General features: G+C 37.1%; 1 protein-coding gene across 1 annotated transcript in view; it reads right to left on the bottom strand.

Annotated features, from left to right (window-relative positions):
• Positions 1-24,838, bottom strand: part of FIBCD1 (fibrinogen C domain containing 1) — a 1,778,954-nt gene that overhangs the window by 150,347 nt on the left and 1,603,769 nt on the right. The window contains exon 5 of the mRNA XM_044058596.1: positions 8,039-8,135. Within this exon, the coding sequence (XP_043914531.1) occupies positions 8,039-8,135 (97 nt within the window). The remainder of the gene's footprint in view (positions 1-8,038; positions 8,136-24,838) is intronic.

Here is a 24,838-nt window from a genome sequence, read left to right as displayed (position 1 = left end):
GGCAAGGGGAAAAGTTTAGAACAGGTAATTTTTGATGTTGTTTGTTTGTTTTGTTTATATACATACAGAAGTCCAGATCAGAGTCTGACAATGCCCTGTATGCCCATGCATATATTCCCTCCTCCCCTCAAAGTAGGACAGAGACAGAATAGGGGATAGGGCCTTGGTGGTCTATATATTTTTTTTATTACGCCCTGTATTCTTTTAGTGAGAGGATTCTGGGATATTTCATTGCTGGGATGGATATGCCTGGTTAGGTACCAAAGGGGCATTTTTGACAAATGATTACATCTGATGAATGCCATATACAGTGAAACACTGGACTCCTCTTTTATATTGGTATTTTTGTGTTATATGTGTGTGTTATAGAATATATTCCTCACCACTCAGACACACATGAACATCATGCTCAATTACTACTAATTCCTAAGTCCCTACTACAACTGGGTCAATTGTGTTGTGTGTTGTCAGTATGATAGTTACAGGGATGGATCCTGAAGGATAAGGATACAATGCATTTCTTATGTGCATTTAGTTTAAGTGTTAGTCCTGATAACAGATTGTTTGTGTGTGTCAGTGTCTGTGAAGAACATGTGTCATCTTGTGATCCAATGTAAGCTCAATCTGCAAATTTAGTCAGCCAGAGACCACTGACATTGGTCATAACTACTGAGAAATAAATGCCAAAAAGGAGTGGTCCAAGGACTGATCCCTGAGGGACTCCACTTGCGACTGGCCTCTTTGTAGAGGTAGACTCCCCAATTTTAACTTCCTGGATCCTGTCCTATTCACTTGTTTTTCTCTATTATGGTATTAAGAAAATATATTTACAGGGATTGATGTAGAAGGGTTTTGCAGCTGCCCTAATTCTGTTTTCATATTACATCATTTCTGTAGCAATCCATATCCAATAAGGAAATGATGGTGCTTCTTTCACCATGTTTAGGGTATGCTTTTATCCTCCTCTGTTTTGCTTTTTGCAGCTGGCCTTAAACCAGTCTCAGCCCCTCCCCCTCATTTGGATAATGAAACTACCTACTCCATGAGGCTATATTTCAATTGTATACATTTAAAACTTAATATCTTCATTGTTAGATCTGATTAAGTCTTTGAAGAAAAGTGCTTATCTTAGATAACTAAAGCTAGATTATTTGAGAAGAATGGGAAGCCTCAGACTTTTCTTTGTTTGTTTTTGTATGAGAATAAGTAATGGTAGAGTATTTGCTTAGCTCTTCTGCATTTATTTGGTTTCTCATAGGTTTGTGTAACAGTGTTCAGGCCCAAAGACCATCTTAGAAAACTGCCTCAGTAAACTCATCATGATAGACATTGTCACCAACCCAAGAATTGAATTTTTGTTTAAAAGATTGTAGATTCAAAGCTAATATTATTTATTTTGGTATTAGATTCCCTATCCTTGGAATCGTTTGAGCCAAAAATTTACTTCTTAATACTGTCTTGTTTGAATTTATTAAAAAACATTAATTTATCATATCTATGATCCCTTATTTTGTTAGATGGAAAATATTAAATGTAATTTGTAATATATTTTATGTGCTAAAATTTCTTTGCTCCTAAAGTATCTACAATGCAGAGAGTAGAGTTTCAACTTTTTACATCTCTCAGTATGCTCCAGTTGACATACTGATGGGATGCTTTTAGTTAAGCATCTCTGTTCAGCTTCAAGTAAATTAAGATGTTTCTTGCTGTATATACAGAGTGTATTTGGAAAATGTCAGATAAAATAAGAATTCCCAAATCCTTATAAGTAGATTTTTTCAGTAGTATATCTCCTAGTTGCAAAATTAGTGATGGTGCCAGTTTACCAAAATACAAAAATTGACATTTATTTGGGCTGAAACTCAAGTTGATGTCCTTTGCCCAAGCAGAAAATTGCTGTAGAAGATGAGATATTTGTGATGTATTACCATTGCTTTTAACAATAAATCTAATTTTACAATCATTGTACTTTGCATGCCAGTTATAAATATTTAAGGGGATGGTTGATGATACTAAATTAAATAGAAAGGGCCCCAACACTGAACTCCAGGGAACTCAAAAATTTGCTGGTAAAAATCCAGACTGGCAACCTCTAATTTGTACACACTGAATTTTGTCTGTCAACCACTTATTAATCTAGTTTACCAAATATGTTTTAAAATCATAGCACTTTAGTGCTATAAATATGGGGTTATGATAAACAGTATCAAAAGCCCTAGCCAGATCAATATAAATAACTCCTAATTTTAAGGATAAGTCTAATGAAACAGATACTTGATCATAGAATTCCACCAAGTTAATTAATGTTAATCTACCATAACAGAACCCATGTTGGTGTAGATCATAGGGCTCTTTCAAAGCATTTACAAAGAATAGAAGTTAGATTAATGGGCCTGTAGTTTGACAGATCCAGTGCCTGTCCTCTTTTATATATTTGTTTTATTAATTATTTTTTTCATTCAATGGGAACTAAACAATTACGCAAAACAGCATCATTAATGAAGTATAATACAGGAGTAAGAAACTCTTGTAAGCTGTGTACTAAGATAGTGGGTATATTGTCAGAATGCATAGATGTCTTCTTGCCAGTTTAATTTGAGGACATATAACTTGCAAAGTAGACTCAAATGTGAACTATGAGTGTAAACTTTTACCAGAGTTCAGTTTAGAATAAAATTTGTTAAATTCTTCTGCAATTACCTGGGTATCAGTGATCGTGTTTCCATTAATCATAAGTCCAGAAATTCCAGAAATTAAGTCTTTATTAGATGACAGTAAATTAATACTTTTATAAAACTGTTTTTTTTATGTGCTTGACAAGTAAATTTCAGTTTGAACTTTTTTGTGTTTCAACTCTAGCCTACTGTTTTTGTTATTGAGTTTATTTTATTCTTAGGTATAGAGGTAGGACTATGTTTGTATTTTTGAAAAAAATCTTTTACTTTTTTATACAGTTTACATAAAGCAGAATCTCACCAGAATGGCAACTTACTAATACAAATTGCTCTCCTTTGTTCATCCCCTCTCATGATGTCCTACAGTATATTTTGCAACTGTAAGTATCCACCATCTTGTGCTAAACATGTGAATTCTTTCCAGTTCACTGAAATTATTCTTCATCATATTCTTGAGTAATAAATGTTATCAAAGTTATATTTTTAACTCAATCTATGCCTCTGGTGACTATTTAAATAAACGCACAAGGTTATGGATAAGTGATCTGAGTTGCATAATGGAGGTTTTAAGCTATCACTATTGAGCTTACTCTGGTTATTAGTAGTAAGTATGTTAAGAGTATTGTTGAGTCAAGTTTTGATTTAATAAACAATCTAGGAACTCAATTTCTAAAGCACGCTGTGATAAATATTTAACCCCAATAATTTTGGAATAGTTAAGATCTCCAATCATAATATTAAAATTATGTGAAAAATACCATTCTAGAAAATCAAGAAATTCATGGTGGGTTTGTGTGTCTACAGATGGTTTTCTGTACAGGCAAATCAGCCTCAAATCATTAGAACCCAAATAGGAATATATGTCAACAACAGTTGTTTCAAATTTTAAGTCTCATTCTAATGTCTTATATGTCAATCCATTTTTAATAGTACCAGAACTCTTACACAACTTTTCCTCTGACTCTAAGCATCCTAGTTTTACATATCTAGGGGAACTTAAAGTAGAGGAATCCTATGCTTCAGTAATAATTAAAGTATCATATTCATAATGTATTAAAAAAGTAACTCATGGAATTTATTCTCAATACTCCTTGCATTACAATAGCTATACAGTGACAGTTTTATTAGATCTTGTGAGTTCTAGTGATTTGTTAAAACAAAAAGTTAACTGATCATATCAAAAATAGGTCCGCATCTCAGATTTCAATTTACAACTAATAAAATCTGCCCCATGCAAACTCAAATGAAGGCGGTTATTAGTATACATTCTATGATCCCAATGAAGTCCTCCCAGTATTTAATCAACTGAATGTTGTAAGTAGTACTCGAACATCTCAACCAGTTGTTAAATAAAGACAGCCTTGGTATGGACGTAATCACTCCGCCTGAAACTTGGAATTATCGCACTAAGAAGACTATTTATGTACTTTTTTCTGTTAATTCTATTATTTTTAGTATTTTGTTTTTTATTAAATTTAATGGAGTGCTTACCAAATCATTGGTTCCATAATGAATAAATATAATAATATATTGCACCTTTCCTGAAAGTATTTTCAATAATAAAGCTGGAATATCTAGAAGCATTAAGCCTGGGAAAATGTTACAGTTATTCTACTTGGACTTATATTCTTTAACTGTCTTCTAATGGGTTTAAAAATTGAATCAGTCAAAAGTAGAATTTCTTTATTGTCTGAAAAAATCTTACGATTTCCTTGAAATCTCTCTAAGTGACAGGATTTGCTACAATTACCAGTAATAAAGTTGTTGAAAATTACATTTACCTCTAATGCTCTTCTTTTCTATTGTCTACTACCGATGTGTCATTTTCTTTTGTCAAATTCATTAGGAGTAATAGTAATGGGTTGTAAGTTCTCTAATACAAAACTATGAGGGTTCGAGATGAAATCCATATTCACAGTGTTTGGTAAAGGATGTGAATCATTAGATGTTAAAACTGATATAGCCAAGTCAGGAGAATTACATACACACATTTTTTATTGTATATCCACTTTTTGTAAAGTATTATTCACTGTTTTTACTATTAGGGAAGTTAGAGAAATAATTGTTTGAATCCTCTAATACCTCCTCGCCAGCTATTGAAACTTTTCATTTATTATTCTTGTTTGCCAATTTTGTCTTACTAGACATTTTTCTTTTGCCAAGACTTCTATAACCTGTAATATTATGTCTGAAGCAAATTGAAAAGTGTCAACCAGCAAATCTATTATTGCCTTGCTTAACCTTCTTCTTGACATTAAGTTTGTTACGTGTTAAATCTGATGAAGAAATACCGGGAAAAGAGTTTTTACCATCATCAGCTAAGCTATTAATAAACATACAGACTGATGAGAGATATTGATTGTAATGTTTGAGTAGATAACTGTTTGCTGTTTTCAGTCTTGTCATCATAGGCCTTATTATTCATTGGTTCATAGGCTGGTACTAGGCTATCGGCCCTTGGGCCTATACAAGCCTAGCCATAACAATTACCTGGATATTTCTTCGAATGTCAGTTTTATTTACATCAGCCTTCCAAGAAATAAATAAATTGTGAATTGTATTTAAAGATGTCACTAACTCTGTGAAAGCTGAGAAATAAATTGAATTTTACTTTGTAATACTGTAGATAATTCAGTGAGTTTAGAACAGTTATAACAAGTGCACAAAATGCTGCTTGATGTGTTATGGGAGAAAATAGAAGGATTACTACATTTAGTCATGAAATTTTGATAATTGAATCATTCAAAGCATATCCACTAAGGGTCTTAATTGTAATTAAATAATAATGTAGAGAAACCATTATTTTTTTCTTGTAAATCTACACAGGAACAACTAAATAACTGTAATACCCTTATCTAAAAAAATATATCAAGTAACCTAATGTCTGGTTATAAACTGAGCAATTCTCTGACTGATAAATTCTGAATCAAACATAAAGAAATTAAGTACCCTGTGTCCCAAACTACCAAAATCACAAAATTACTAAATCACACAAAGACAAGCAAAGCTTGTCTTTGCATCTTTGCAAAGTCAAGACACACTGCTGTACTCGTTTCTGCTCTTAGAGCATCTCCAAAGTGCACAGTACTAGACCGTAACCGAATAATAGTCTCCTATAACAACAGGAAACAAACAAATAAAATGTTGAGTTCCCTGCATCTTGAAAAATACATGGGAAAGCTCAGAAATCAAAAACAAAGTGTGTCTCCTTCATACCCTTAAGAGTAAAACAAATAAAACAAAGTGACACCATGCTTCACTAAAGTTGCCTCAGCAGCAAAAATGGCAACAACAAATTCAACAGCCAAGATTTTAACTGCTAGAAGAGCATCTCCTAAGAGCACAGCACTTGACTGTGATTGGATAATAGTCTCCTGTGATGACAGAAAACAAAGGAATAAAATGCTGAGTTCCCTGCATCTTGAAAAAAGACAAAGGAGAGCTCAGAAATCAAAAACAAAATATGACTCCTTAATGCTCTTAAAGGGGTATAAAAAATAAAACAAAGTGATACCATGCTTCACCAAAGTTGTCTTGGTTTTGGTCTGTTGAAAGCTGTATTAGCAGCAAGCGCACACAAGTACTGAAAAGGGTATTATTTCCCAACATTAAGTTCCTAAAAAGGCTGAGACTGAGGTTAACACCAACTAGGAGATGCACTCTTTTGTTGTTGTTTTAGCATTGTGACTTTCAGGGTTGTGGACTTCAAGACTGTAATAGTAAACATATCTACATACAGGCTTGCCCTGTAAAACACTTGTTTTTGGTTTAGCCTGCTTCATGGTAATCCCCTGAGCTTTTGCAGTATGTGTCAACATTACTTGTTTCAACAATATTATGGGTGTCAGTATAGTGATTGTCCAATCACTCATTAAACAAACACACACACAAACATATAAATATATATAGCAACTACTGTGGTGTATATCATGCCCCAGTATTGTGACAGTCAGGGAGGAGGATCCATAGTTTCTCCAAGTGGAGATGGCCACATATGCCTCCTATAAAAGGGAAGGTCATGGAGAGAAGGACAGGGACATTTGCCTCTTATATGGAATTAGGATCCAGCTTAGACCAGAGACTGTGGGTTATCAGATTGTTGTATGGAATGACTTGCTTGAAAGAAGCCTGAAGATTTATATTAGCTAGGATATAGATCTACTGAGATAAAAAGATCTATGATGATTTGACTCTTTGTGCAAGACTATTGAGGAAACCTTTACTTGATCTGTAAGCTCCTATGAGATTTTTGAAATCCCAGTTGTGACAATCTGCCAATTGGTATGTTCTAGGAAGCAGGAAAACTTAACAATGCTTATTAGGCACATCACAAATTACTGAGTTTCTGGAACAGGTGTTACTATGGAATTTGCAGGAGGCAAAGAATAGATTGGAACTCAGTTTGTGATCAACAGATCGGCATTTGAAAAAGCCCCACTCAACCGGCCCGACGACTGCAGCTATATATATATATATATATATATATATATATATATATATATATATATATATCGAGACCCAAGTGTTGAATCTGCAGATGCACGAAACTGCAAAATATTGAACCCAGAAATGTCGATGCCACGGTACTGATGGTGTGTTAGGTAAGTGCGGTGTTTTTAAGGGTTTTGGGGAGGGTTTGTGAGTGTGTCTGGGAGTGTTAGGCGTGAGTTAGGGTACATAGGTGAGAGTGTGTGTGTGTCTCAGTGTTGAGAGTGGTGGTGTTTGTATCTGTGTGATGTGTGTTTGTGCAAGGGGGGTGTGGAATGTATGTTGGTGGGTTTTGCATGTGTTGGTGTTTAGTGTGACCTCGAAGTTAGTATATATATATAAGTAGGGGGTGTAGGGGGGTACAGCCCTCCACATGGGGGGTGCAGGGGGGCTTTCCCCCTACTTATAGTAAGTGTGTGTGTGTGTGTGTGTGTGTGTGTGTGTGTGTGTGTGTGTTTGTCTTGTTGTGCAGAGGTAGGGGTAGTTGTGTTTGTGTGTGTGTGGTTTAACAGATGCGGTTTTGGGTTTCTTTTTTTGGTGTTTCGGGTTTATAGTCTCGAAATACTGAAATTCGATGTTTCCGTATTTCGTGATTATAAAGTGAATCCATATATATATATATATATATATATATATATATATATATATATATATATATCTTTGTGCCCGTCTATTTATGTATAGTATGAATGGAATGGAGTAAAGCAGCAGGGCTGTTTATTAGTCATTTTGAATCTACTTAGTAACCACTTTACATTATTTAGCATTTTATTCTAAACAGCCAAAAGACCTAACCCAGCAAACATTGGACATCACATAAAACCCTTTATTTACAGAGTAAAACCCTTTATTTAGAGAGTAACACAATCACATACCTAGCCAATGCTCCCCTGTAATCTTTCCAAAACCATCTCGATAAGCTTCCCAACCTCGAAAAAAATTCACAGAGCCATCTTCTCGACGTTGAAATACCTGTGAATAGGAATATGTTTTGTTAAAAGATACACAGTCAAATGTTTGCTTTTCTTTCAGAGAGACAAACACACACAAACACAGGTATACATGTATATTAATCATTTTTTATCTTTATGCAAGAAAGCTACAAATTGAAGATGAGTGGTGTTTTATCTAGAACACTTATGCAGTAAGAAAGACATACAGATTTAAGCATGTTAATATATTATGATGTATATCTAAATGTCTTGGAGACATGTGATTCTCACTGTGATGTTTTGAAAGATATTTTGTTTATTTATAGCTTTGTACCTAGCCCAATAATTTTGACAAGCATTTTCTCATTAGTGAATAATGACCATGAAACCTTACTGATATATAGGTATACTTAAAATGATTGAAATACCCAAATGTTGACATTGTTAATGCTGACAATAAAAGGTTGAAGATGTAGATTTAGACACTTTGTTACACGTGTGCCAGGAATACCCTTGGACTGGGTAAATAAATTCACACAAAAAAGTCAAAAACAGAGTTTTATGCAGGCATTACTGTCCTTCCACTAATTATAAAAACTAACTCTGAGACTGCACCATGCCAGGGAAAAGTCACATTAACCAACCTCCATGACAGTGAAATCTGGCACATCTGTTAGCCAATTGTTTAGTCGACCAAACTGTGTCGACTAAACAGATGTCAACTTACAACAGCTGAATAAATTAGATTTCCATTTATGAGTGTGAATGTGTGTGTCTGTATACACACACACACACACACACATATATATATATATATATATATATATATATATATATATATATATATATATATGTACACACAGAGAAAGAGAAGGTGAGATAGAAATATAGCTAGATAGATTGACAAATATAAACAACAGTAGGCTGAAAAAATGGTTCTAGTTTTTGAAATCCACTGTCACTTTAGAAGGCAAGAGGAACGATGAGTATTAATTGCTTTATTTATTTTATTTAAGTTTTGGTATCTGGTAGTTCAGCTGACCCAGTGGAACCTTTTAATGGAGACACCTAGAGAAGTAATCCTAGCTGCCAGCAGGAGGCAGTAGAACAAAAGTGGATGATACTGCTTCAGTTGTACCTGTGCACTGGATATGTTAATTCTAACTGGAATGAAACTAAATCTACTTAATATTGCATTAAGTGCAAATTAGGGCAATTCAGCAAATTCATATCTCACTGAAATTACATATATTTTTATTTAGTTTATATCAGTTTACATGAAGTTAAGAAATATCCCTCGCAGTCACCTTAATATTACATATTATCTACAAAGAAACTGAAAACTCAAGAAGATGTTAAACTCTTTTATGTCATTTATTCATACATTTACCAGTGTCTACTTTGTTATATTCAGGTTTATAGGGGGATGAAGGGCTAGAGTCTCTTCTAATAAGAAAGGAATGGGTGTAAGGCTGAGACCTAATGCTTGTTGGGACTCCAGTTCATTACAGGACACACAAACGTAGTAACATGTTTTTGGGATGTAAAAAGAAGCCAGATCACTGACACATGGAGAGCATGTAGATTCCACACAGAAGGCATTCCAGCCATAAAGCAAAACAGACAACCAGCAGCTTTGAGTAAGCAACACTAACAGCTGCACTCGTCTGCCATCTTATTTTCAGTACACACTCTTGCATCTTTTTTAAGTGTTACATTAGCTGTGTAGTGTAGCACAAAGCAAAATACTGAATTACAGAATGAATAGATCAGTCTTAGAATAGTTGATTAATATGTTTTTATAAACCTAATACATATTGGTGCCAGTTTTTTTAGTAGCTGTTACTAACTGAATTAAATTATTAAATAGCTGGTTTATTCCTTGCCCCTTAACATTAGATCCACTACTAGTACACCAAATAATAAAAAAAAAAAAACTACTAAAATCACACTTATCTAATAGCTGGATCTTCTCCTATAGTAACCCTGGTTAGCAAAATACTTACTAACTGGTAGCTACTGTATATAAATACAATTTTTGATAGGTATTCCTTTTCAGATTCTGTGTTAGCTAATAAATATTTTTCTGGTATGCTTGTTTAAGTCTTAAAATATTGTTCTGTGAATGCTAAGCAAAACTCTAAACTTGTTTATCTCTGTTGCTTAAATATCATTGTATATATTATGCCATGTAACCCTACATATATGTATTTAATTTTTGTTTTGTTCTGTTGTCTGTAAATGTGAAGCTTTTCTTCCCGGGTCTTTGCTGAAAAAGGACAATTTTGTCTAGTCGGACTTTCCCAGTAAACAAATGTAAAATAAAAAATAAAATATAAAAATAAATAAATAATACATTTATAAACATTAAAGTTAACCATTGTGGATACAAAGGAATTGCATAGAGTGCTCAGTTTCTTTTACTCTGTACTAGTCTTGAAACCTGGAAAGCATAATTAGGCAGGTCCCCTGAGACCAAAGTTCATTTATAAACTCTTTGTACAGATATTTAAATATGTTGAGCAACATCAATGACTTTTCTAGCTTATCCACACTGACATCTAAATTACTATGCATAATCAGAGCTTTCCAATTTCTGCTTTACAACAACACATACTAATCCACCATCTCTTCTACACATAAAAGTTCTCTATGACTACTCCCCATTCTCTCTTGAATTTATATCTTTGCTTCATCTGTTATAACATTCCCAATCCCTTTTTAATATATTTCAGATTTCACATCATGAACAGCTCTTCCTACTCTTCCCTTCTCCTCTTTCCAGTCATTCAGTCCATGTATACTCTCCACGGCTAATTTACACTTTCTTATAATTTTCCCTCACCCTTATACTGTACTGATCAGCTAGCATCTTACCTTCTCCATTACTCACATATTCCCAGGCCTTCTGCCATACCTCCCTGAAGTTTGGGCATTCCAAGATCATATGAAATAAATCTGCTTCCTCCCTCCAAGCTGCCTCACCCCCACCTCTTTTCTATAAATGTCTGTAAGCTCCTTATACCATCTTTGCATTAGACTCATGTCTGTCACACATTTACATTGAAAACATCATTAGATTCATAACCCTACAGGTATCTTCTCATACATCTAACTTTATAAGATTGAAACTTCACTATCACATGGTTGCACTGCCTTATATACTGACTTCTTTTCCTTTTCATTATCCATAGATTTGTATTCCATTATCCCATGACTTTCTTCCCCTTTATATACCAAGTACCTATCACATTTCCCCTACTCTCCTTTTTAATGCTTTCTGTCACTTTCGTGTCAAGACGCAAATAAAATAATCTTCGTGGGTTCTGTTCAAGCAGCTTTATTATATACAAACACATTACTATTGTTGACTATGGACTGTAACTTAAGTAACTTATGTACAATTAATGACTATGATCATGCATGCTTACTCCCTAGCTGCTCCTTCAAAATGGCACTAAGGTTGTGCACGTGTGCGGGTTATATATGTGCACATACAGCCTTGCATGCTTCTTAAAGATACAAGCACAGACACTTTACATTCTGATCTACACTTTCTTTCACAGAATATTCCTAATTTGAATGCACTGTAAAACTTCTGCTTCTCTAGCTTAATTCCATCTACTGCTTGCTGTGAAACCAGCATGTCTTTTGTTTCCATACTCAACTGCATTACACAGAAGATGCCTATTTTTTCACACATAGGGTTCTCCCACTTAGCTTTTTCCACATTATGCTTAGACTTCATCTATATTTACTTTTACTCCAGTCAGTCTTTACTCCTTCCCTACCAATCCTTTCCTCCAGGACTTTCCCAGTTTCTCAATTAACCACTCTTCACTCCTGCTGTTAACAGTCCTCTTCCTCCATACCTTCCTTTACTATTGCCTCACCTCTAATATTCTCTGCCCAGTACATATAGTTCAAGCACAGTACTTTCCCTCACTTAGCCATAGAACTCAACATCATCAAACCACTTTTTTTCATTTTCTACATTGGGCTGGGGTATTGTGTTGACTGCTGCAATTTCTCTCATTTCAATGCTGTTTGTCTACCTTCTTTGACAGTAATTCTCAGCTGTCAAGGTCTTCTTTCAAACAATCCATCCTTCTCTTTTATCGATGCCTTCATTTCCTCTTGCCTTCTTCTTGTCTGGCCCAAATTTTCTTCAATATATTCTCTTTTATTTTCCTGCAGATGTACCCAAACCACCATAAACTGTCCTCTTTGATCTTTTCTGTAATTGGAGCTACTTGGACTTCTGCTTGATGTTCTCATTCCTTTATCTGTCCCACAGTGTGTATCCCACCACCCATCTCAAGCACTTCACCTTCATCACCTCTAGCTTCCTCAACTGCTCTGCCTTCACTGACCAGCTTTCTGTACCCTACAGTAGTATGGTTTGCAACACTATTTTGTACACCTAACTTTTCAGCATCTTTGGCATTCTTCTGTCACATGCTACCCCTGACAAACAATGCCAATTCGCTGCAGCCTCTCTTATTTAGCTTTGACCTCTGCATTCAGACTTCTCTTCAATTCCCCCTGACATAGGATCACAGGATTATAGGATCATAGAAAGTTACTAGGCTACTGGCCCTGAAGCCCTTATAAGCCAAGCCAAGAATTTAGCCCATGTTCCAACAAGTCAGCACCCTAAAAAACTGTCAAGCAGGGACACAGGTGGAATACCAGAGATGTATTTTCTGTTCCCTGTCCATTGATCCAGGTTGTGCTTAAAAAGGTTTCATGAGGCACTCTGCTTTACATGGAGAGGGAGTCTATTCCACAAAAGGGGGAGTCTCTGGGACACAAATCTGTACTGCCAACAAGTCCTATTGATGTCACAGACCAGATTGAGATCACGCATGTGGGTTACTCGAGTGGAGCTTGACTTGCGGATATGCAGCAGTCCCATCAGGGTGGGGGTCTGAGATTGCTTTGAATGCCAGACAGAGATCACCTCTGAGGAGTCTGTAAGAGACTGAGTAGAGGGACAGGGCTTTTAGCCTATCTATGCAGGGTAGATATTTGAGGCCCTGGATTCTCTGGGTGAGGAACCTCTGTGGTCTCTCCAGCTGTTGCATGTGCTTTGTGAGGTACATGCCGAAAGGGGCATTGTACTCAATAATGGGTCTTATAAGGGAAGAATACAGGGATGTTATGACCGCCTTGTCCCTGGATGAGATAGCCTTACTAATGAGGTGGGCCATGTAGAAATCTTTCCATACAACGGAGGCAATATGGTGGTCAAAAGTCAGTTTGCTATTAACCTGGGTGCCTAAGTCCCTCACGACTGATTGCGTGCTTATGGCCTTATTATCAATGAGATAATTTGTGGGGATGTCATTCTCTTCAAAAGAGATGATGATGATGCATTTTGTAGCATTCAGTATGAGACCATGTTTCTGGCTCCAGTCATTTGTTTGGGTGAGACCCTCTTGGAAGATGTCCACATCACTAGGGGAATTGAAGACAGCACCCAGCTTGCAGTCATCTACAAACTTGGTCAGCCATAGCCCACTAGATTTGGCCTGCACCTCTGAGAAGTATATTCCAAACAGCAGAGGCCCCAAGACAGATCCCTGGGGTACACTGCTTGTTACAGGTCTACTACTCGAGGTGGCTTCCCCTATTTTGACTGGGTAGGTTCTATCAGTCAGCCACTTTGCTACCTATCTGGTAACATATGGATTGATGCCTAGTTGAGAGAGTTTGTCTATTATACCTGAGTGAGGAATAGCATCAAAGGCCTTGGCGAGGTCAAGGTAGGCAGTGTACACCATCTTCCCTTCATCTATGGCCTTGGTGACTGTCTCAAAGAAGTTGACCAAATTTAACAGGCATGACCTCCCCTTGACAAAACCAAACTGTGTGAGTTCAAGTGTCTGGAGTTTGCCAATGTCCTTGTTAATGAGGTCCATAATAATCCGCTCCATGACCTTGCAGATCAGTATAGTAAGGCTGATGGGTCTATAATTTCCTTGATCGGTGGATGCTCCACCTTTGTGCAAAGGGATGACAGTAGTTGTCTTCCACTGGGTTGGGATGAAGCCGGTACTCTGGCTTTGGTTGAATAGGGTGCCTAATGGTGCTGTAAGTTCCTGCCTGAGTTCATGTAGGATGTAGCCTGGGATGCTATCGGGTCCCATGGAGACTGTATTTTATACCTTTGAGAGGGCAGTGATGACTTGCTCCCTAGAGATAACAGGAGGGGCAAGTGCTGGGGATGTCCTCTTTTACTGATGGGGGACAAAGGAGTGAAGTTTTCACTGAATCTGTCTACCAGAAGGTTGGCTATATCTACAGGGTTTGTGTATGTGGTGTCCTTGACCACCAGTTCTGAGCAGATCTGGGTGCTTCCCTTGAGATTGCGGACATATGTGAAGAAAGCCTTACGACTGTCTTTAGTAGATGTGGCCAGTTTGGACTCAAAGTTTGCTTTGGAGGATTTCACTAGTGCTCTTATTTGCTTGTTCAGGCTAAGGAGAGATTGCTTCCAATTACACACATGTTCCTTCTTGTTCTATTCTTTTTCTCTATTCTTCAGATATATGAAGCTGTTAACCTGATCCACTATTTGTGTTCTATCTTAATTTTCATATATTTTTTTTATTTCCCCATTTGTTGCCATTACATCTGTCTTTTCTGTACTCAGTTTCATCCCGTATGCTTTCAGTTTTTGCATACTGAAATTATTGTCTGGAGTCTATATGTAATTAATCATCATCTGCATACAGCAGCTATGTCAATCATTCCTGTCTGCCCTGCTTGCTAGTGTAGCCCACTGCCAGTATGAATAGCAGTGAACTCAGAGCTGAACCCTGGAGCACATCCACTCCCACTGGGAATACCTATGTGAGTCCAGATACTCTTTATACTTTTGTCATTAGGTCCTTGCACATAGCCTGAACTAATTTTTATCAACTTATCTGGTGCTTCAAACCATCAAAGGACTGCCATATCAACTTTCTTTGGATCTTGTCATATACTTTCTCCAAGACTAGGAATGCTCAGTTGGACTCTGCTCCTCACTAGCTTCTTCTCATCTATCTGTCTCATTACAAACATTGGTTGTTTGTGCTGCAATTTGATCTGAATATAAATTGATCATCTCCCATCTTACTTTCTGCTACTCTTCATATTAGTTTATTAATCATCATTCAGTATGACAGGAGTTTTGTACCTCTGTATTGCCCACAGTTGTGAATGTCCCCTTTGTTCTTGTACACAGGCACTACAATGCTTATTCTCCAGTCATGTGGGATATACCTTTCTCTCCATGCTGTTATGAGTACTCTCTGCTACCATTTCGACTTAAATCACTCAACATTTTAATCATACCTGATGTGACCTCATCCATACCTCGCAACCTCTTAGTGCAAGAAATCTGGACAAACCCTGACATAATGGAGGGCCAAAGGCCCAAAAGTAGAGACACATTTAAATAATGCTCTTATAAACTTAGAAAGTTGTTAGAATAACAGGATTTGTGTTAGCATGCATTTTCTGAAGGACATGAAGTTTGAAACTCAAGTGCATGCTATTATTTAGTGACTTTAATCCTTAGATCATCTCTGTGATTTGTCAAAAAAACAATTTTTACGAAGAACAGATGAAAAGTATGAGGTAAAAATCTGGACATCCTGCAAAAATCTGTAGACTTGAGATGTATGACCTTATTTGAGCCTGCTGATTCCCCTGACTTTACTTTCCTTAGTGTTGTTCTCTCTTCTTCTAGAGTGAACTCTTCTTCATTTGTTGTAGGCTGTACAGCTTCTGTGGGGTTTTATTCATTTAGAAGCTCCTGGAAGTACTGCTTCCATCCACCACTGATGCCTTCTGGGCTGGTGAGCAGGATGTTGTTGGCATCTATCATCTTTATATTTCTGTATTTGCCTTGCAACCTCAGAGTTTCTTTGTGCCATATGCTGAATCACTTTCCAGAAGACTGTAGAGTGCTGCTGATGCTTTGTTCTTTGCTACTGTAACTGTTCTCTTGATCTCTTTGTTACCCAACCAGTATTCTGTCATAGCTTGGTCCTTTTTTTCTGTCTCCCATTTTTCCTGCATTCCTCCTTTCCTTGGATGAGTTCTTGAACTTCTGCATTCCACCATCAGCTTTCTTTATATACTTTATTTCCATACTTGGCTGCATATCTGTTCTATAATCCTCATACATGCCATTCTTCTGTGACTGCACCTATTTCCTCTTCTTCCTGAGGTGCTAGAACCTGAGTATTTCCTTAAACTCTTTTGCTTTCTCGACAACTTCCAGGTCTTTAGCCTTGTCTCAGTTAACCTTAGAATCTTCTTTAACCACTGCTTACAGCTGATAGTGGTAACCAGTAGTTTATGCTGTGGGCCTACTATTTCAATGGGGATGACTGTAATTTCTGATTCTACCCCAGTGCCTCTTTCTTACTAGGAGAAAGTCTGTCTGAGTTGCAGGTTGATCACACTCTTGTACGTGATCTTGTGACCATCTCACTTGCTGAACCATGTGTTTAGAAGCCTAGAATGTCTTCTCTTTCTTTATTCCTGTTACCCCACACGTGGACCCAGGCAATCCTCATATCCTGTTCTGCATGTCTTGATATGTGTATTCAGCTCCCCCATTATCAACACCAACTCATGTTGTCCTCCTTTATTTAGTAGGTCCTGCAACAACTGCCTGAATGTACTCTTTTTGCTGTTATAACCCTGCTGTGGGGCATAGGTTGCAATTATGAATACTGCCCTACCCTTACACTGGAGTCTGATTGCCATGAGTTGGTCACTAATTCTGATGACATCCATTACTGTCTTCTGAAGCCTTTCCCTCACCACAATTTCCTTACCATTTCTAGTCTGTCCTTACCCTGAGTAGTAGACACTGGATCCCAAGTGGCCTTGCTGCATTGTCCTTCCATCTTGTCTCCCGGATGTAAAGGATGTCTAGCCTGCTTCTTGCCATAATTTCATCCATGTCAAATCTGCATTCCCATCAGTGAACCTATACTGAGTGCAGCAATCCTTCGTTCATGCTTGTCAGGTTGATTAGGTTTACGTCCAGCTTTCACTCAACAGTTATCCCAGGTAGTCCATGTTGGGCAACTGGATGCCAGCCAGCCAGTGAATTACTGACCCAGGGCTACTGGGATTTACGGTGGGCATACACTGGGCAATACAGGCACATAGCCCCCTCCCACTGTTAGCATGGGTCCCTGGCATATGTCAGAGTAGGCCAGATCATAAACCCACTTATCACCAGAAAATACTCATGCCCATTTTTGGCAATATTAGCCAACATGACTCAATCACCTAGTGCTGATTTTCACCCCATTCAATGTGCAGTGTGTGACTAGTCTTCTCCTGTCTAGATGCACCGGCACAAAGCAGTTGGTCTATACAACTTTTCCTTTGTTAAGCACCTTCTAGAATCTGTGCTGCTGCCCACAACTTCATTCTTGGGTGAGTTTGTGGTTAACAAAGAGACAAAGGGAGAACATGAAAACTCCACACAAGCATTGGCTGGAGGTCAGGATTGAAACTTGTACCTTAAGCAGGTGAAACATAGACCTTAATCATTACATAAACTCTCTCTCTGCTATGAACCACATAACTCTGTTCTGTATTAATCCTGGGACTGCTGCTCCATACAAATTCCATCATTATTTTTCACAGCCTCCCATCCACTCTTCTCATCCATAAATTTGAATAAGCCTCATTACATATATTACCTTGGGAAGAATCTCCTGTTTTGTCACAACAATCTTCCTCATCAGGTTTGTCATTTTCCTCTGTTACAGAAGAACACAGTCATCATCTTTAAAGCATGCTGTTTGTTCAGTAGAACAACCTCCATAATTCCCATACTACCATTACTTTAAAGTATATAGGTGGACTTCTCACTCTTGGAAGACAAAGATAAACCTCCATTTATTTGACCTATTTCTGTTATCAGTGACACCTTAATATTTAATTAAACCAAGACACTTCTACAAATTACCCCAAAAAACTTCAGGAAAATTCTCACAGTTCCTCCAGTACCCTTTCAGTGATCGATATATAGTTATTAGCAAACATGAAACTACTGACTACCTGCATATTTCCCCCTTCCTACTGTCCACTCTGTTTCACTGATAAACCTCCAAAAAATGTAAACATTATTAGAATGAGGAGAAACTCCTCATGTTCATCCTCTACCCAAAGGAATCAAATAAGTACCTGCTGACCACTATTCTTGATTTTGACTCTTATACATTACTTTCAGGCATTTTGTGAAATTAGGCTCAGCTGAAACTCTTCTGAGACATTCTCTAAGCATTCGTATTTCACCAAGTTATTGCATTTTTTACACTGAACAAGAACTGTCCCCCTCCCCCAATCATTCACACTCATTCATTTTTCTTAACCTCCAATTAGTTGACAGTCTCCCTTTTAACAAATTCTTTTTCACTTCTGCTGTCAACTTTCCCATTACTTACTCTTTTTACCAATATGTTTGCTAATACTTTTGCATTTGCATTAAGTACAGCTGCGGTGGTGCAGCGGTAACGTTGTTGACTCACAGCAAGAGTTTCTCCCTTTTGATTCTCGGCTGGAGTGCCTTCTGTGTGGAGTCTGCATGTCCTCCCTGCGGTCAAGTGGCATTCGAAAGACATGTGTGAATGAGTGTGCCTTCGTTGAAGGTTGGGAGTTGAGCGAGCACCTCGATACCGTGAAAATCTACCATCAATCATTAGCGGACCGGAGTTCCGCTGTAGTGACCCCTAACTAGGAAAAGCCAAAGGAACAACAATAACAGCAATATTCCTATCCTTGTCTACCTTATTCATCCCCTCAGTTCAATTCAGTAATGACATGTTCAATGCAGATACACAGATTCTGGCCATTCTGCTATGCTAAGGCCCTCTAATGTTGTGCAGCTGACTATACCCTCCTCATTCCTCTAATATTTTGGAAAAAATTCAGTGGAAAACTTTCCTTTGCCAGTGCCCCTCCCATCCCCCATCCTTCAGCTATTTTGCTGCTTGATCCACTTTTTATCTGGAGATATCTTCTAGCCTGGGATTTTCATCTTCCCTAATTCCTCTTTTCCAGACACTTACTTTATCACATGCCCTTCCAACTATCTTGCTTCCATTTTCTATATGTACCCTCCCCATATTCTCTTAAGGTATCTGGAATATTCACATTTCTTGTCAGCCTCCCTTACCCTCCAAAAAAACCTCCACCAGTTATCACATCTGTTCTCTTTCCTTTCACAAATATGGCTTAAAAGTCTCCCCATTCCCATCCCTTTCAGGCTCTTCCCAGCAGATATCTTTGTTTGGCCTCCTCAACTTCTTCTTCATGCCTATTAAATTCCAGTCCCTCTTGTCTACTTTTATTTCCTACGGACACCCCCCCCCACACACAAACACACTTAGTTGCATTCCATCATTGCTGTTCATTCCACCCTGATTGCACTCCTGCATCACTTTTAATATCTCTTCCCTAAGTTGCTTCTCCTTTTCTTCCCTTACCCAGTATTCCTTCTGTCAAACCCACATTTTCTTCCACTTCTTGCCTTCCTTCTAATCTTATGTCTATGCTGATTTAATTCAGTGGGTTCTCTTCCCAACCATATTCAGTTTGCTTTCCCAACATCATAAGCAAGCATAAATAAATAATTTATTCTATTTCTTTGTTTAGCATCATTCCTGCAAACAGGAATCTCCTTTTCTCCCTTCTTCATAATGTTTAAGAATTTCTCAGTCCGTTGCCCTTCAGTATTTCTATTATCTTCCTGTTCATTTATTTTTCTTCCTTATCCCACAATATTTCTACTTTATCCCTATTTTCGTCCAGTTCAGCATTTGGTTTGTCTGATCTGACCTCGGTGCCTTATTGGATATGACAGCTCTGACTCTTCCCCTACCCACAATTCCCTCCTTTTAGCTGATTTACCTCAGATCAAGTTTGCTGACTATTTACATCATATCCCTAATAACTATAGAGTGGAAGAAAAAGGGAGTCCACAACAGTCTCTACTTTGGAAGCAGATGTGGAACAAAAACAGATGGGGTTTTAGTCAAGTTCTGATTGAGCCCCAGAAGATGTAGAAAGGTAATTTGGAAGGGGGAAGGAGGGAGGGATGTTGAATTGGGAAAATAGGACAATTCAGAATTATGATTATGGTGAGTACATAACATTCATATCCACTATTGTCTCTTTTCATCCAACTTAATGTTTGGGACAGATTTTTCAAGATGCCTAAAAAGGTCCTGGGTGGACTCAAGAATGAACATTCCTGTGAATGGCAGAACTAAAGGTTGTGTGAGCTCTAAATTGCACATTCAATTTGTAATGAGATACAAAGCTGTGAGCTGTTGATCAAGTTGCTGCTGCACAGATGCCACTGATAGGAACTCTTTTTTGCAAATGCTGTTGAAGTGTTCATCACTCTGGTGGAGTGAGCCTTGGGCTTTGAATGCTAAGACAACCCTCACATTTTGTAAGCAAAGCAAATGCACTCTGTCAGCCACCTATAAAGAGTGACTTTTGACACTTGCTGTCCTAATTTTGCCTTGGAAAAGGAGACAAAGACCTGGTCTGATTTTCTAATGTCTTCTGTATGATGTAAATAAAATCAGATCTCTGTGAACATCTAAAGTATAGAGAGTGTGTTCACCTTTGGTAGAAACTTTTGGAGAGAATACAGGTAAGTCAATGTGTTGATTTAAATTTGTTTCAGATGCCATCTTTGGAAGGAAGGAAGGAGGGAGGTATTTGTTCTTAGTGAAACTCTATCCTTGTGGAAAATAAAAAGGGTAGCTTACATGGAAGTGCTTGTAGCCCTGAGACTCATCTTGACAAATTGATCGCAATCAGAAAAATAGTCTTCCAAAAAAGAAACTTTAAATCAGGTAATGCTGCAGGTTCAAAGGTTTTTGAGTCAATGATTGAAGCAAGACTGTAATATCCCATGGTGGGACTGGATCTAAAACAGGAGATCTCAACAAGACAGTTCCCTTAAAGAAAGCTTTGGTTATGCTAAATGATGCAATAGAAGAATAATTATATCCTATGTGAAAGTTTGAGATAGCCGCCATCTGGATTTTTATAGTAGAGTAACTGGAACCCCACAAAAAAAGTTCTGAAAGAAATTCTAAAATCAATGGAAGAGGGGCTGAGAAAGGATCCAAACCCTTCGAGGATGCCCAGATAAAAAACCTTTTCCATTTGCTTCTGTAAGTCTTCTTGGCTGATTCCTTTTGAGAAGAAGAAATTATACAGACTACTGGGGAGGAAAGCCTGACATCACTGGCTATCATTAGAACTGGAGAAGCCATGCTGTTAGTTTCAGGGTCTGTAGGTCTGGTAGCAGTGTCCCAGATGGGTGACTGAGTAAATCTGGGCTGGGAAACAGTACCCATGGTGGGTGGAGTATATGAGGCCAAAGGAAGGGGAACCATACATATTGAGGCCAAAATGGGGGAATGAAGATTACTTTGGTCTTGCAATTTATGGCTTTCTGAATACATTTTGTGAGAAAGGGAATCAATCAGTGTGAAGGTATAAAGGAGACTTGGGGGTCAAATATGAAGTACTGTATCTCTCGGTGTCTGTTCCTGTGGAGGGATGAGGGCAAAGTAACTGCTGCATTTGTTGTTTAGGTAGAAAGCAAAGAGATCACAGCAAGATGGGCCCAGTGGCTGAAGATCTGTGTTGCCACTGTCTGTTTGAGAGGCCATTTGTGAGGTAATAGTATACTACTGTTCAGTCTGTTTGCTAGTATATCTGATGTTCCAGGAATGTGCATTGCCACTAGAAAATGGTAGGAAGACATCACTCACATGGCCTCCAAGCAAGGAGGTTATGAACAGGTGCCAGACTGCTTGTTGATGTACCATACCATTGACATATACTGCCTGTGTGGATGAAAAAGTTTTAATATAAAATGTCGTAGTAAGCCAACACTTGTAATAGGTTTTATTGGTGTATCTGGTAAGGGGGGATAGAAGAATTACATAGAATAATGTACTTAAAGTAGGGAAAAAAGGACTGATACCCTTTAAGGAAAAATGCCTTATTTAATTATCTGAGTGTTTGTTTACTTATCCAATTTAATTAACAAGAGGCTTGAATTTTAAGTATAAAAGGAAATTATATCATTGTTTGCTAGATCTGAGGAAGCCGTAATGAAAGGGACAAAAGCGCTAAACTATGGTTTTACTGAAATAATGTTTTTATTGTTTTTACCAACCATTTGCTCAGATTTGTACAATATTATATTAACATTACTGTTTTGTATGAGAAGCTGTTTTTTATTGCACTAAGTATAGTCCTCAGCTCACTGCTCAATATATTTGGTTAACAAAATATATATCATTGCTGAGAACCCTCTCAAACCTATCAAAAACTAGCACAGAAAAATAAAACACATGAAAAGAGGGATTAAGCAGCTTGTACATGGAAATTCTGTTATTCTGTGTAGTGCATTTTGCCTGATACAATGAATGGTGTTATTAATAAAAAGGTAAGGTAGCACAAACTATACTTAAACTAATACAAACATTTTTAGAAACAATATTTAAGGTAGAGTGCTAAGGTGACTACTGTTCATGTGAATGGAGCAAAAGTGTCCAGTAAGGAAGCAAAGACTTGGTACTGTGATGATTTTTCTCCTTGTGGGTGTGGTCACATAGAGGTTAGAAGGCTAGCTGTGCACATTTTCTTGTCTTATCAAAATCTTTAATGTGGTATTTACTTATAAGAAGGTGATGAGTTGTTTTTTTCTAAGGTAACTAGTGTTAGCCAAAAAGACAAAAGACAAGAAAACTACAATTGAACAGAAGCCAAGGAAATGATTAAAGACCAGGAGGAACAACTGAAAATAACTAAATCGATAGAAGATTTAACATTTTCACATAAGATTACAAGAGAATGTGGTAAAGCAATCAGAAGAGCTAATATGATACTGATGTTTAGTGGCTAGGATCTGTTCAGAAAAAGGGCCCAGGGACTCGTCTTGTCATACTTTCACCCAATAATCTGGCAAGACTTGAAAAGATGTGTGTGTTTTGACAGTTGCCACTCAAAAAGGTTGAAGACATTGTAGAGCAGAGCAGCTGAAATAGTACTTGGGAAAAGAGTGTAGCTAGCATTCAGATATGTACAGTGAAGTCACACATTGCTGCTCCCCATTACCAGTGTTCTGCATTGTTAATGTTAAGCTAAAATGAAAAGTGCCAGGCTTATGTTAAAACTTAGTTTTATTAGGAATTTAATCATATTGTTAAAATCATATTACGCTCTGTAAAATTTTATCAGCTTATTTTTTTCAGTATATATATATATATATATATATATATATATAATTTTGCAATTGCTGTTTTTCTAGCATTTGATTTAATGTTTCATCCGCACATGACTATCTGACATGTTAATTCTATGTCTCTGGCATTTAACATGCAGCAGCTGATTTTTTAACATGCAGCAGCCGATTTCTGCCATTAAGTCAATAGATACATTTCCTCGGTTTGCAGTTTCTGCAAATTAGGTAAGATTTGGGGATAAAAATGTAAAGAAAGATGAGGGGACAAAGTTGCTCGCAATATCGTTTATTTGATATTATTAGCACTAAGTCTTATATATAATCAAAGAAGTTTTCTTCCATGAATATATTCATAAGCTGCAGTAATGAAAAAAAGTAAAAAGTTAAAATCATTGCGCTTATGGTGTCAATTATTTAAGGTGTTGTGAAAATATAAGGGCAGTCTTTTTCTCAGGTGTGATACCTGATTTTCTTAAGTTGCACATCATGTGTCTGTGTAAATACTGGAGAAAAAAACAATCTGAATACAGTTAGATATGTGTGCACACTGCTCACACAAATAACCAGAATTTTTATTAGAGCATTTGAAAGTGGAAGAAATACTGCCTGTCAGGTTAGTAAAATGTTGTCATCAGTAACTGCTGTGTTCACTCTGCATTGTATAGTATCTTAAGCCTAGACTCATAGCAAAACATGAAGAACATTTTTGAGGTTCTGATACACATCTCTGGAAGAAAGGATGACTTGAGAACATGGGAGTCTGTGAGTGGATCAGAGTAATGAATACAGTACAATATGTCAGTCTGCATCAGAAAAGCCACATACAAGATTCCGGATATCAGAGGGCCTGTTAAATTAGAGGAGATGTAAAGACGCATCCCTTTGTTGTCAAAAAGCATATTTCTGGAGCAGGCTTCCAGCAATTGAGGTAAAGATGATAGGCAAGTATTATTTCAGACAAGCATGCTATTCGCTTGACATTTTTTGTATAACAAAGTATTCAAAAACTTACAGAGAAGAGGAAAGTTAATCTGAAAAATTTAAAGGTTGGAAAAGTTAGATTAAACTAAGAATACTGGGACAGTGAGAATGAGGTATATGGTAATTTCAGTTAACAAATCCTATCTTTCTTGTTTTAGTTTAATTATATATTAAACAGATGAAACAGTATAAAAACAATCCTTTAAGATTTCTTGAAATTTAAAATGAGTGAGCTGCCTGGAATTTTACAATGCACGAGTAAAGACAGGAAATCAGAAGCATAATTTTAAGATAAAATAAATTAGCAGCATATTACCTTAACCCTTTGTGGTATATGCTTAGGCTTAGTACTGTGAGGTACACTTTTAGGCCTACTACTGTGAGGGTAGATACCAAAACTGAATACGATGTTTAAATTCCACTGTTAAATTTAGCCAACATAATGTTTTCAGCACTAT

The sequence above is a fragment of the Protopterus annectens genome, chromosome 16.part0 (genome assembly GCF_019279795.1).
Source record: "Protopterus annectens isolate FY-2018-M chromosome 16.part0, PAN1.0, whole genome shotgun sequence".
Taxonomy (NCBI): Eukaryota; Metazoa; Chordata; order Ceratodontiformes; family Protopteridae; genus Protopterus; species Protopterus annectens.
Note: the sequence above shows the minus strand (reverse complement) of the source record. Positions and strands in the feature narration are given on the sequence as shown.